Source organism: Panthera pardus, unplaced genomic scaffold (assembly GCF_024362965.1).
Source record: "Panthera pardus isolate Hobbes unplaced genomic scaffold, ASM2436296v1 HiC_scaffold_17, whole genome shotgun sequence".
NCBI lineage: Eukaryota > Metazoa > Chordata > Mammalia > Carnivora > Felidae > Panthera > Panthera pardus.
This window is the reverse complement of record NW_026526732.1, coordinates 33,143,827-33,158,310: the sequence shown is the minus strand read 5'-3', so window position 1 is coordinate 33,158,310 and position 14,484 is coordinate 33,143,827. Positions and strand designations below refer to the sequence as shown.

Genomic DNA, 14,484 nt, shown 5'->3' with positions numbered 1-14,484 from the left:
TGAATAAAAATACTATCAAGGATTAAGTTCCCATCTCCAACAAAGTTTCTAATAAATCTTAAGGGAAGACAGTCATCAAAGAACTCACCAGAGATGGAGCTGGTTCTGGTTTGTTTGTGCAACTGCAGCTAAAGTATGAAGATGGCTCAGGAGCTGCACTCGGTAATGAGGCTGAATGTGGTGCATCCGGTAGCTGAACATCTCGAGAAGTGTGTGCAAGATCCCCCAGGCATGTGACTTGAAAACAGTTGGCAAAAGTTGACCTTGAGGAATAAGACAATTTAAGGCACCAATTATAAAAGTTATGAATTAAAAACATTTCAAGAGTCACATGGAGTAAAATCTACATAAAGATTTGATCATGAACACACACACACACACACACACACACACACACTTTCCAAATTTTCTCCATAATTTCTCCCTTAATGGTAATGAAAAAAGTCCAGATCCTAATTATAATACCAAGTTTGCCCTTTTTTTCCCCCTGGAATTTGACAAATGAGACTCAAGTTCATCTAGAAAAATAAGAGACAATAAATGAAAAAAAAAATTACCCTTCCTCACTTCTCAGTTCTTTCAAATTACTTTTATAAAGTTAATGTTTCCAGTCTTTTGAAGCATGAGGATCACTTTTTAATATACAGATTGCATTACACCCACCCCTATTCCCTCCTCTCTCCCCAAAAAGTTTTATTGAACCCTTGATTATCTGGGAAGAAGAGTAATTATGGTTAAAACTAAAATTATACCATATTAGTGAAAAGTTACAATTACCATGAATCAGAAAAAAACTTCTATATTACAAAGTATATATTATTTAGAACTATGTAACAACTAATAAACATTACAAGCTGTCTTCTAAAATGCAGGAAAACTCCTTTCCTATTGCCAGACTTAGCCCCAGGGGCAAACTAGCAAAAGAAGCATACGAGACCACAGATTCTTGCATGAGTACAGGGACCATGTCTGTTTAGCTCATTGTATCCCAAGTACTTAACATAATACCCCCTTCTTATCATAATAACTTTACTTAAAAATGCAGCTTACTCTCCTGATTCTCACACTTCCTACCCCCCTTTTTTGCTTTATTTTTCTCCATAAGACATATCATCTGACATATTCTATACTTCATTTATTTACTTGTCTCCCTCATTAGCAGGTAATCTCTATGATGGCAGTGACATCTTTACGCTGTTGTATCCCCAGCACCTAAAAGAATACCTGTTGAATGAATGAATGGGTTAATGGGTACAAACACCAGAAAGTCCCATCTTACTGATAAATCCTTTGATGCCCAAAGACTCTATTTCCATATAGACCAATAAACGACTGTACGTTTCCACTAGGGCTGGAGCCAAGGCCACACTGGATTTTGCATGAGCAAGTTTTATCACTCTGGTAGCAATGCTATGGATAAGGCTGAGGAGAAACAAAAGAAAAGAAAAATCCATATTTTTGACATAAACATAGGATTAGTGTATTTATAGGAAACTTGGTATAAATCTAAGTTCAAAAATGAATGAGCTCCATTTTAATCATTTCAGCCATGCAGGACACCTGGTAGTGATGCACTGTATAACCTGAGACGAATTCTGGTTTCCATGGTGTTTTCAATGTGCATCAGGATCCCTCTGCTCATGCAAAAAGCAAAATTTGGGTACAACTCATAATGCACTTGAATTGAAAAAAAAATAAATAAAAAGACCAGGGGCAGCTGGGTGGCTCAGTTGGTTAAGCGTCCAACTCGATTTTGGCTCAGGTCATGCTCTCACGGTTCATAAGATCAAGCACTGCGTCAGGTTCTGCACTGACGGCTTACAGCCCACTTGGGATTCTCTCTCTCCCTCTCTCTCTGCCCCTCCCCTGTGCACTCTCAAAATACATATTTTTTTTAAAAAAAGACTGAAACAAAAACTAAAACACAAAAAGAAACCCAAACCTCAAAAATAATTTTAATAAAAGAACATGCATGGATGGCTTTAGTCTGTTTTTCTCTTTCAAATATGTAACTAAAACTGTTTGAGAAAGTAAACAACTTTTATTATGGAATTACTTAAAAAAAAAATCACTGCTAAGATCCAAATGTTGGGTTCTAACAGGGCTTCCCTCAACTCTGTCACCCAAGCAGGTAAAGCACATGTATAATTTTATGACAATGTTTACCATGAGAAAAAGAGCATGGCTTTTCTAGAACCGATGTCCCACAGATACATTCTCTTTCACCCACAGTGTCTGATGTTTGAGCCAGTACTTAAGAGCTGAAAGACTAGAAATAAAAATCTGGATTTCTACCCCTTCTCAAAAAAAATGTAGAAGATTTAGTTACATTAGCTTACGTTCTTACATTATAGAAATTAGCTAAAATGGCAGCACCATGAGGAAAGCTTCAGTCAGCCTCAATTCCTTCTATATACACACACTTCCATGTGCACTAATATCTGACTCTCTTCCACTCAGCAGAATGTCACTCATTTACATTATCAGCTTGGCTCTTAAGGGGTACTTAAGGTTCAAGAATCACACCCAACAGAGCATTTTCTGTCTTTTGGAAACCATAATGTCAATTCTAAGAGCATCCTATTTGTAATCAATACAGCAAAGGCATTATAATTTTCACATTCCTGGACTCAGCTATTTCCAGCAAATTACTTGATAAAAATGTACTATGGGTAGATGTAAAGACATAAAAATAGTCTTCTAGCCATCATTATAATAGTAAGACACCATGAATAACTCATGCCCAACAATGCAGAACTGGCTAAATAATTATATATGGCCACACCAAAGACTTCTTTGTAGCAATTAAAACAGATGTTTTAAACACTGGTTTAATTTAGTGTTTAAAACACTAAACCTAAAGAGGTGTTTGACAGATTATTATGGGGAAAAGGTGATTATAACAAAGTGTTACTGTAAGAACACATTTTATTAAAAAAAAAAACAAAAAACCTAGCCCATAAATTCATATATTTATACATAGAAAAAAAGACTCAGAACATATACCAAAAAATTTTACAATGCTTATTTGTTATGATGAGATTATAGCAGTTATTTTCTTCAGGTTTATTTTATATTCTAGAGTTCCTATAATAAATAACTTTTATAATAAACCAAATCATGAAAAAATGCAACTGACCATAAAAAACACACACATAATCATGAAATCATGCCTGTACTACACCGATATCAATTCCCCAACACAGGACCAAATAAATAAAAAGAACATACCTCATTTTGGCATGAACCGTCAGTGAGTCCAGGAGGTTCATGGGTAAGGGAGTAATAGACGCGGAAGCCAAGCAGCTCGTTCCAGGAAGAGGTACTCTCATAATTCCATTCCCATAAATAGTTTCTACCAGAGCTCCCATGGGTAATGTAAAACATTCTGAATTTGTAGAGTATGCATTACACAGCAGGGCGATCTTATAGTCATTCATCTGTAAACTTTTATTTCTAAGACTCTGCTGTAGGAACCTACAATTTCAAGTACCATCAAACAGTAAAAAACGCAAGTAACTTCCAGAAAGTTAGCTTTGTGTTTTAAAAAACATTTACTTTCATGAAATGATTTACCAATACTATCTTTATTCCTACAGGAATAATAGTTTCTGCTCAAAATATAGAGTGATTAACGTACAAAAGTTTAAGTAGCATATCAACAAGAACTTAAATAATAAGCTACCAGTTAATGAATATGTGTTAAGTATTACTACATACACAGCACTAAGATTCAAATAATGAACAAGTAACTCACAAATTCTATTTATTATCCATCTGGCTAAGTATAACAATGTGCCTTCATTATAGATGTCACTGTGAAAAGATGATTGAGGAATGTCTCATAAAGGGACAGCCAAATGGAATGTGAAGTCTGACTCCCCTACAGTCTCCTATGAAGAGATCTGGGGATCCTTTTCAGAAGTTCTAGGTGGGAAGTTCAGATATTCCTAATATCCGTGACTATCTAAAGCCAAGTCCTATGCTCTTTTTAAGAGCATCTTCTTTGAGTTATCACAGCTCTGGAAATGATGTAAGGGAGCACACCAGCCAGAAAAGCTCAAACAGTCCTGGCAGCCAGGGAGCGAAAAAGATCTGTCAGATCACCCTCAAATCCTGAGTGCTTAGGAAATTTGGAAACATTTCCACATACTTTTGGAAATTAAGAACTTTAAATAAGGTAAAACATGTAAAAGCAAAGATTAGACCTGGAAATTAAAAATTATATATCTGCATACATATAAACAGAATTAATTTTCTAATTGTTTTCTGATGCAGGTTATTGGTCAGTCTCTCTTGGCAGGACATGCAATTAAATATTCACCTTTACCTCCAGTGGGTGTGGGGAAATTTCTATACTTCATACAAATACCGAGACTGACATTAGCCTATAATGACGTTAGGCTAATGTCATTGCTATTTTTTAAAACAGTAATTTTAAAAAATGAACTGTTAAGCTACAAATTACTTACTCATGGTGAAGCTTTAGAGAATGAGGTATTGGAATCTGTAGCTTGGAGTTGTCATTTTGGGCTTTTCTATTGAGATGAATCCAAATGCAAGTCATTGCAAAGGCATGAGTTGACTGGGGTTTGTTAATATCAGGAACTGGGATATACTGGAAAACAATTTGCATATTATAAGAAAGAGAAGAATTAACAAATTGTAAATATTTTAATAAATATGTATTCTAATAATCCATTGTTGATATAACTCTTTTTAAAATACCCTGTATTAGTTCAGCTTCAATTGTTCTTTGACTCTTTAATAATATAAATCAGAAGATCTAACAGCAATAAAAAATTAAAACTATTATAAGATTGTTTACTTGCCAAGGAATTAACAGAAATTCACAGGTGCTGTCACAGAGCATTCACAATCATTCAAAAATTTACATTCTTTAAAAAACAGACACATTATGAAATTTTACTGAATGTGATAAATATACTGTAAACTCAGAATTTCTAAAGGTCACATATATGGTTTTCAAGAACATAGAAAAATTAAGAAATATGCAATCTAAATAAGTACTGTATTCAATATATATTATCACACACACTATACATATTGTATACTGATGGGGGAAATGATATGGACATGTGGAATTTGCTTTAAAATTGTCTAGTATTAACAAAAAAAGATAAGTGGAAAGATGAAGCAAGGATGTTTCTTAAAACTACAATGATGTATTACCTCACACCTGTCAGAATGGCCAAAACAGAAAACACAAGAAACAAGTGTTGGTGAGGATGTGGAGAAAAAGGAACCCTGGTGCACTGTTGGTGGGAATGCAAACTGTGGAAGACAGCATGGAGGTTCCTCAAAAAGTTCCTTAAAAGTTAGAACTACTCTACAATCCAGTAATCACGCTACTAGGTATTTACCCCTAAAACAGAAAAACATGAATTCAAAGAGATACACACACCCCTGTGCTTACTGCAACATTATTTACAACAGCCAAATTATGGAAGCAGCCCAAGTGTACACTGATGAATGAATGAAGATATGGCGTGCGCGCGCGCACACACACACACACACACACACACACGATGGAATATTATTCAGTCACAAAAAAGAATGAAATCTTGTCATTTGCAACATGGTTGGAGCTAAAGAGTATGTTAAGTGAAATAAGGCAGTTAGGGAAAGACAAATACCATATGATTTCACTCATATGTGGAATTTAAGAAACAAAACAAATGAGCAAAGAAAAAAAAGGGAGAGACAAACCAAGAAATAGACTTTTAATTATAGAGAACAAAGTGATGGCTACCAGAGGGGAGGTGGGTGGGTGGGGGGATGGGTAAAATAGGTGATGGGGATAAGAGTACGCTTATCTTGATGAGCACTAACATACAGAATTGTTGAATCACTATACTGTATACCTGAGACTAATGAAAAACTTAGAAAATATTTTTTGGTGATGAGTACACAGGGGTTTATTTTTTTATTCACCCTACCTTTTTTGTGCATTTAAAAATTTCCATAATAACATGTGTTTAAAGAAATGGCAATCGTCAATATATACCATATTTTACCCAAATACCTCATCTAACAGAACAATGGGGGAACATACTAAACTCACAAACAAACAAAAACAGACATTAACAGACACTGATGTTATTTGATCATTCAATGATTTGTATAGATCAAAACAGCTTAATGCTTTTAAAAAATTGTAAACCTACTTAGAATACAGAGAAATACACCTGGCTGGCTCAGTTGGTTAAATATACCACTTTTGATTTCGTTTCAGGTCATGATCTCATGACTGTGAGATCGAGCCCCATGTTGGACTCCGTGCTGGGCACAGGGCCTGTTGAAGATACTTGCTCTTCCTCTCCCTCCTCCCCTCCCCTGTTCATGCTCCCTCTCAAAAAAAAAAAAAAAAAAAAAAAAAAAAAAAAAGAGAAAGAGCTTGCTATAGATGTTCAATTTAAGATAAGCTTCAGAACTAATCTAGTTCAATTTCTTCACTTTCCATGAGTAAACTAATATCAAGAGAGACTAATGTACCATCTCATGATTTTTAGTCACAGAATTGGGAAAGAACCCAGGTTTTCAGCTTCCAAATCTGGTAACCTGTTCACAAAATCACACAAAAATCCTTACATATAAATTAGACATACTCCCCTCATCACACTGTTAACAATTTGTAAAACTTACTTCTTTTTCTGGATACAGAAGGTCAAAGAGCTTCATGACAGGGAGAAAATCAGCGAGTGCATTTTTCTGAATACTTCCAGAAATGAATTGCAGGAGAACCCACATTAGATGATCTCTGCCTTTAATCAGTCCTCTCCCTGCTAACTGTAAAAGATGTTTAAATACAGATCTACACAGCTGGTTAAAGAGATGGATGTAGTAAAGTTTAAAGGGAAAAAAACCAAAACAAAACCCCCACAAAAAACAGGAGAAACCCTGTTCTCCGAAAGTTAGCATCCCACTTTGGCATTTACAATACTTAATCTCAACTTAAGACACACCAAGCAAAGCCTTTTATTTTAATATTATATATAGAGTTCCTCCCTGATCCCAAAACAACTATACATATCAAAAGTTCAATGTTTTAGAGCATAACTAAGTTGATCATGTATGCAAGAGAATCAAGTTTAATATAAGATAATTGCTAAAAATCTTTCATCAAAACACAAGAAATACTTCATTATACAAAAAGGATTTTTTTTTCTTTAATTTAAAATCCTTGAGGAGTGGGTATCAAAAAACACTTTTCCTGGTTTCCTGTAGATTAGAACAGAAATCAGTGGTGGTGGGGGTGGCAGTGGGGGGAACTGGTGGTTAGAAGGATTTTAACAATACTTACGAAAAATTTTCCCCCCAAAAATCATGCTGTAGAGATGTTATAACAACATTTATTTGCATTCAACATGTCTAAAACATTATGATAAAACCAACTCTTCTACAAATTTACTCGTCCATTTGTGTTCCCTGTTTTGGATTCATTGTCCCACTTTTTCATTCACTGCCAAAGTAGAAACCAGTGAGTGATGCCAGACTCCTGTTACTCCCTCTGTTACCTACCCATTACCAAGTCCTATTCACCTCTCAGCTTTTCTGGTCTTGGGCTCCTCCTCTCTTTTCTGGCTTAGGCCGTCAGCATCTCCCACCCAGATCACTGCAAAGGTTCCCTTACCAACATCCTTGCCTCTGACTTTGGACCTGTCCATCTTTATGTCCCCATCTTCCTACATGTGGCAATTAGCAGTAATTATTCCAACGTATATATGATGAGGTCATTCCCCTCCTCATTTGCCGCCCAAAGAGAATCTAAACTCATTAGAACAAATACGTTTGTCCACATAAAGCTTTCCACGTCTGGTCTTGCCTTACTGCCTTTCTGTTCTCACTAACACTTCCCCATTTATATTTTTCTCTCCAATTCTCACACACTTTTGTCCTTTCCAAAATGATCATCTTACTGCTATGGAAACACTTTCTTATCTTTTCCTCTTGGCAAATTTCTATTTGTCTTCAATATCTCTTTGCTAAAGCCATTCCTGATGTCTTTAACAGGGATTATTCTCCTTTGTTTCCATTGCAGGAAAACATGCTTCCATTATGCGAACTATTATTGTAATCAAATTGTTTATGGCTATATCTTCCCATGAGTAAGGAGCTCCTTGAGGGTACTGTAGTGCCTTTTCATTTTGTATCCCCTGGTCCTCGCACTATGAATATGTGGAATGAATGACTGAAACCAATATTTACAGTGACAAGAAAGTGGAAAGTTTAGAAGCCATAAAGGCACTGAACAAAACGGCCATCAGGGCTCAGAGCTTCTGCCACTGCCAAAACCACTAGGCAGCGTCGATACCCGTCTAAAGCCGACCAATCGACAGGTGAAGTGGCTCCGACAGGACAGTTGGTACTCACCTTCTGATGAAGAGAAAGGACCATATGTGGGAAACTTGCAAACTGGAAAAGCACAAAGAAAATGAGCTGACTCGAGAGGTGCTGCCACAGGAGTTGGCTCGTGCCCCCATCGTCAAACTTCTCCTCGGTCTCGGACCGCTCCATGGCATAGACCACCAGATCCACCAACTGGTCCTCCAGCACAGGGCAACGCTGCTTGTGCTGTAGGGCAGAGATTAGATACAGTATTCCAAAAGCCTCCCGGTTAGTTTCAGAAGTTTACCGGTTAATGGGCATTAATTGTAACAAGAGGCTGAGAAGCATGGAATGAAGTTGAACTTAGAAAGTTAAGGTTAGGTTTAGTCTATTAAAGCTGCATCACGTTACATTATCATAGAGGGTGAGTTCCATTACAAAGATTATTTTTCAGATCTCACACAAAACAGACTTCCTATTCACTTTTAACTTTTACTACAGACATCAGACATCACTGCTTCAATTTGACAAAGGGTACTGCAAGGCAGAAAATTTAGTTATTTATCCTTTGAAAAAAAGATAATTTAAAAAGCATAGGAAATGAGGATAGTAGTATTAATTTTCTATTCTAACTCAAAATAGAAGAACCCCGAATTTCCAAGAATCAAATATCGTGAGGAGAACAAACAAGGCAGTGAGAATCTATGTATTTTAAAGCAACCACCACAAGTTTACAGTACCTTTACACACAGAGATATATCTAAATAGCTGCCAGATTACACTCAGTATCTGTTTTTCGGTGTGTGGTATTGATCCTGATATTGAAATGGAAACTTCCTCTACTGAATAACCGACCTCAAAGTTAATCTCTGCTCTTCCTTCTTAAAAGCCAAACATAATGCAGCTTTAATTTCAAATTAGACTATTTTAAAATCTAAAACAAGAAAAAGAATTGAATTTAAACACTAAAATGAAAATGCAACTTCCCTTTCTAGAGGCAAAAAGATTTATGCTTTTAAAGTGATTTAAAAAATATGCTTTTACCAAAAGAAATATGTTAAGCCATATTTTAAGCCATTTTCATATTTCTTTTATAAAATATGTTATATGACTTAATAGCCAGGCAGTTGGAAGCCTTTCTAGTGAATACAATTACTAATACAGATGCTTTCCTTCTAAGCTTTAGATGTGATTATTAGTCTTTTGCCATGAAAAAGGGATATGATTTCTTTAAATTTAGGGAAAAAATGCAAAATGGGGACGGATTTGGGAAAAAAACAAAACATAATGAATAGCATCCCCTCTTTTGCATGCTCTTTGCCAGCTCCAAACTTGTAAAGCTCCAATATAGCTGCACTTTCTTAAAGCATGCAAATAAAACAAACATCTATCCGAAACAGTAAGCATCAATGGTTGTTTCATATTTTTTCCAAAACACAATGCCATGATCACAGTTCAACCACATTACAGGTTTACAAATAGCAATATTAACACCACCAGTTGGGACTACAGTACTTTCCCTCCAAATGTAATTATCATTATGAAGCAGAGCAAAGTGCAACAGACAACACTACGAACTATTTCTTAAATCAGCATGCAAAACTACTGTGTACAGGGCTTGAAATTCACTAGTTCTGCCAACCACCAACAACCTAAGGAATGTGTCAGACAACACAAATTTAGAGTGAAATCATTCAAAGTATACAAGAGTCAGAAAAATTTGTGAAAAGAAGTAAAGCCAGGATTTCCAGTAGGAATTTTTCATTACTGATGGGAATTTCCTTCTAGTTTGGAAACTAACCAATTTGTCATCTACTCTTCCATCCATGATGGTCTTCCATCAGTCTGCTTCGGGGAAAAAAGAGCAAACTAAATAAAATTGGTTTTTAGCACCTGAGTCATTTTGGAGTTTCCCTTTTTAGTATTAGCTGTGTGTCTTTAAAAAACCAGACTTTTACCTACATATTTTTAGGGTGTAGTAATAGTCATACAGTTAATGACTTAAAGAGGAAAACCAAAAATATTAAGATTTTGACAAAGTAAGAACAACTAGGAAATTTACAGTTAAAGCTGACGATCTTTCAATACATACCACAATTCAAATTCCCTCTAAGTTTTCTGTTAAGAATTAAATCAGCCTGGAATCTCTATGACATCTAATGCCCTGGCGTCTGAGTGTGCCAGAACATTTATCAGGATTAACTCTGTGTTTCCCAGGTGTTTTGATGAAAGCCAAGGATATTTCTCAAACCAAGTTTCAAGATAGGTTAGTTCCTCTGTTTATTTGCCAATTTTATTAATACAAAAAAAAAAAACAAACAAACCCCTGTTGAAATATAAAATGATCTACGCTAACTACTTTAGAATAGTAAGTTTGGCTTTAGTTTTCATTACTAAAAAATAAGTACATTAAAATTAATACTCTCCACCATGTATATTATTTTACAAAGTGGAACAAATGAAAATTTGTAAAGCAGTTTAATGATCTGATAAAGATTATCAATCACTAGGCTATGATACTTCTGTAAGCCAATGGATGCTCTATGGCTGTTCACAACATGCTTTCTGAAAGCTTCTGTAAATTTAATCCTTCGAGATCTAGGCATTTAGTTGAATTAGCTAGTTTATATATTTACATGAATATTTAGTTAAAACTTGTTTTAACATTAAGAATCTAAGTTCAATATTTTACCATTTCAATTTCTGCATGATAGTTCAAACTGTATTGGAAACTTATTTAAAATGTTCAGCTTTGGTAAAAGCTAAAAAGGAGGCACAAGGCATTAATAGAAATATTAACATTGACCTCCACTCATGCCCCTGATTCTTTCCCACCACTATTTCAAGTGGAAAATGATAATGCTTTTCAGTCCAAGTAACCATATCCTAGATTAAGTGGCCCCTGACCCTTTTGATGTAACAGTTCTGGTACTGCTTTTGTGGCAAAATTTTAACATACTGTACTTAGGTGGGCTTAAGTTAATTTCAAACCATTATTTCAGTGCTAGAAATCAATTTTAGAGCAATACCTATTCAGGACAAGTTGGGAAGAAAAATCCCTTTGTACGTTATTTATCATATTCTCTGCCAATCAGCCCTATGCCAGTTAATACCACTTTCAATGGTGCCTTTCAAAGATAATTGAGTGATTGGTCTATCACTGTCTCAGGGTGGCCAGAGTTCACACACCACCACATAAGAGCTTGAGGGGTGTATCTGTTATATGATGTTCTTCTTGGGCAGAAAGAACATGAAGCTGTGTGAACATATAAAACAGGATTCTTCCACTGGGAACACTCCACCTTGCTGGTCACAGAACTGGGCTATTTACGACTTTTTGAATGTGACCAACTTTAGGATAAAATACAGCCCAATTCCTACTGGAAAATGCAATATGGACAGCTCTTAAAAAGTTTCAAGCTTTGAGTAAATTATTGCATTGCTAGAGAAAGGACAAGAAAGTATAGTGCAGGATATAGTTCTGTAATGATAAAAGATGTGATAAGATAACTTGTTTATTTTTAATCATATGCCTTATACTTTGTATTCTCACTTTCTACTCTACTTTCCAGGTGGTAAAATTAATATATCAAGTCAGTTCAGCATATATCTTCCATCTACAAGTCCATTCACTACAGAGTTTTGTACCAAACAATTACTGATGAATTGTGAACTTTTGACAATGTTTACAGTGGGACCAATACTAATAATGTTCTGTCAGCATTTCCATTATAAACTTTATTTTTTACGGATTTATGTCTTAGTCATAAACTTTTTTTAGGTTGAAACTTGTTATTAAAATAATCAAATCAGAAATACTCTTCTATGAATTGTTTTGTCAATTTCTAGTCTGAGAAGAGCTGCATCCCAAGAGAAAAAAGCTAATGATAGCCAAGGCTATCTGGGGGAAGGTACTCGCAGCTCAAATGACCATGGGTACATTTATCCACCAAACTGTAAAAAAAAAAAATTGAGTCAAGTATGACTTAAAGTTCATTGCAAAAATTAGTTTTAAGACATAGCATGAAGCATTCTTTCAAAGTTGGCTGAATACTTACCTCTAACTCAAGTGAAAGCTGATCAGAAATAATGACTTGCTATTTAAGATGTTAAATTGACAGATTGTGTGAAGTGACTGTCAGGTACTGTAGTGTGAGGCAGTTCAGTTTCACATGAACATAGGCTTGTCCAAACAAGGAAACTTGGTAAATTTTTCAGAAGAAAAAACTTAAAATAATAAAAGAGATACTGCTACTAGGGTGAGGTTTGGCATGCAAAGTTTCAACACTGAGCAAGTTTTATGGCCAAGCTATATGTCCTTAAAAATAGGGCTTTATAAATGGAAGCACTGGCACAACCTTCACTATAGTATTGCAAACAGTAACGCTATTTTATGTAACCTAGACAAGAACGTCTTTTTAAAATCAAAAAGCTGGTCTATTTTAATATGTTGGGCTCAAAAATTTTTAACAAAAATAATTGGAACCACTATTTTGCTTAAAATCTCAAAGGTGAAAAGTCCTGGAACAGACTTGGGACTGTATAAGAGTTTGGTTCGTAAAGTTTGGCCATAGTGTTTTTCTCCCACCACAGGTGAGCTTCAATTGCAAGGAGCCCACTCTAGGAGGAGGACACTTCTGGCAAAGACTGACAAAGAAGGGTGTTTGTCAAGCAGGTGTGGGGTCACCTAAGAGTGTGACATTTCTTAGTCAATCCCCATGTTTCCAAAAAAACCTTCCCTGCATAAAGTTTACCACTCCAACTTTTAAAATAACGTATCTCTAGTAAAGTGCTTTTCCCTCTTTTTTGTTTTGTTTTTAATTTGTTTTTGTTTTAAGGCAAAGCAATGTAAATAGTTTTATAGATGTTATTTATTTATGTTTTAATAATCCGGAAAGATAAAGGCCACCACAAATCTTTCCATGTCTGAAAATTCCACAAGGCGAGCTTTAGCCCTAAAGTATAAAAAAAGAAAAAAAAAAAAAAAAGGAAAATGGAGTGGGAAGGAAAAACCACCCATCAAAAAGTGACAGGTGTTATTGTGTGCCAGGTGTTGTCTCTTTTTGTTAAAAAAAAAAAAAAAAAAGGAAAAAAGAAAAAAGAAAAAAAAAGAATATAAAAAAACAAACACCAAAAACCAAAACCAAAAACAATCCACCAAAAACAACTCTCATATCCCAAGAAGAAATTCGTTTTAGTGGCCTTGGTCTCAGCATGGTCCTGCCAATTTCAAGCCCCGACCATACATGTATTCTCTAAATGGAATCAGTGGCTACAAAGCGGCCAGCGTATCGTTAGTCACAATACAACAGTAAGGTTGTGAACATACCTGAGCAATGTTCAAGGTCTAGAGCATTGGAGGATGGGCAGGACAAGACAGGACAGAACAAAAATAAAGGAAGAAAAAAAGAAAAGACAAAACAGTGACTATGAGGCCAGCCTCAAGGAACCCAGAGTCAGCACAAACCCTCCCACATGTTAAACCACCAAAAACAAACATACACCAAAAAGGGGGGAAAAAATCAGCAGCCAGGCCACGCTGAAGATACCAAGGGTTATAAAAATAGGCACCCAAACAACAAAAAAGTCAAAAATTATGGTTAAGTCATGTGTAGGTTTCTCTGGCAAAAGGTATACTTGAAACTGGCCTTATAGAAAAAAAAGCAATGCAAAATAAACCAACTTTTAAAATATCTCCTTTTTAATTTAAACATTTTTAAAGCAATATATAAATGATAGGAACAATTCATTGTTTAATAAACCACATATTAAAAAAAAAAAATCACCAAATAGTTCTTAACTGTTTTGCTCAGTTAGCTCTAGCAAAGAAAAGAGAAAAGAATAGTGCAGATTCTATGCAGAATTTACTAGGTTTCCAGCATAGTACAGTACCTGCTTATTTAAACCTAGCATATTGCAGACCATATCCCTGGAATAAGGCTGCTCCAATACATATCTCAACAAAGCAGTCTGTGGTTCAAACAGATCCTTTAAAGAAAATAAAAAAAATTATTGCTTCAAGATCAAAGTAAATGTTAATTCAAATAATTTGAAATTGGGATAAAAAAAATCCACTAAAGGCACTTGTTACCTTCATACAGTAGGCAGTATCTAGTGGAAAAAAATCATAGGATT

At 35.3% G+C, this 14,484-nt stretch overlaps 1 protein-coding gene across 2 annotated transcripts in view; it reads right to left on the bottom strand.

Annotated features, from left to right (window-relative positions):
* MED23 (mediator complex subunit 23) overlaps positions 1-14,484 on the bottom strand; it is a 44,133-nt gene that overhangs the window by 18,836 nt on the left and 10,813 nt on the right. The window contains exons 10-17 of one of the 2 annotated variants that reach the window (XM_019420579.2): positions 14,242-14,337; positions 13,679-13,696; positions 8,395-8,595; positions 6,667-6,810; positions 4,473-4,618; positions 3,232-3,477; positions 1,280-1,422; positions 89-263 (exon numbers count right to left, since the gene is read on the bottom strand). In XM_019420579.2, the coding sequence (XP_019276124.1) occupies positions 89-263; positions 1,280-1,422; positions 3,232-3,477; positions 4,473-4,618; positions 6,667-6,810; positions 8,395-8,595; positions 13,679-13,696; positions 14,242-14,337 (1,169 nt within the window). The remainder of the gene's footprint in view (positions 1-88; positions 264-1,279; positions 1,423-3,231; positions 3,478-4,472; positions 4,619-6,666; positions 6,811-8,394; positions 8,596-13,678; positions 13,697-14,241; positions 14,338-14,484) is intronic. The other variant, XM_019420580.2, reaches the window with a different exon arrangement.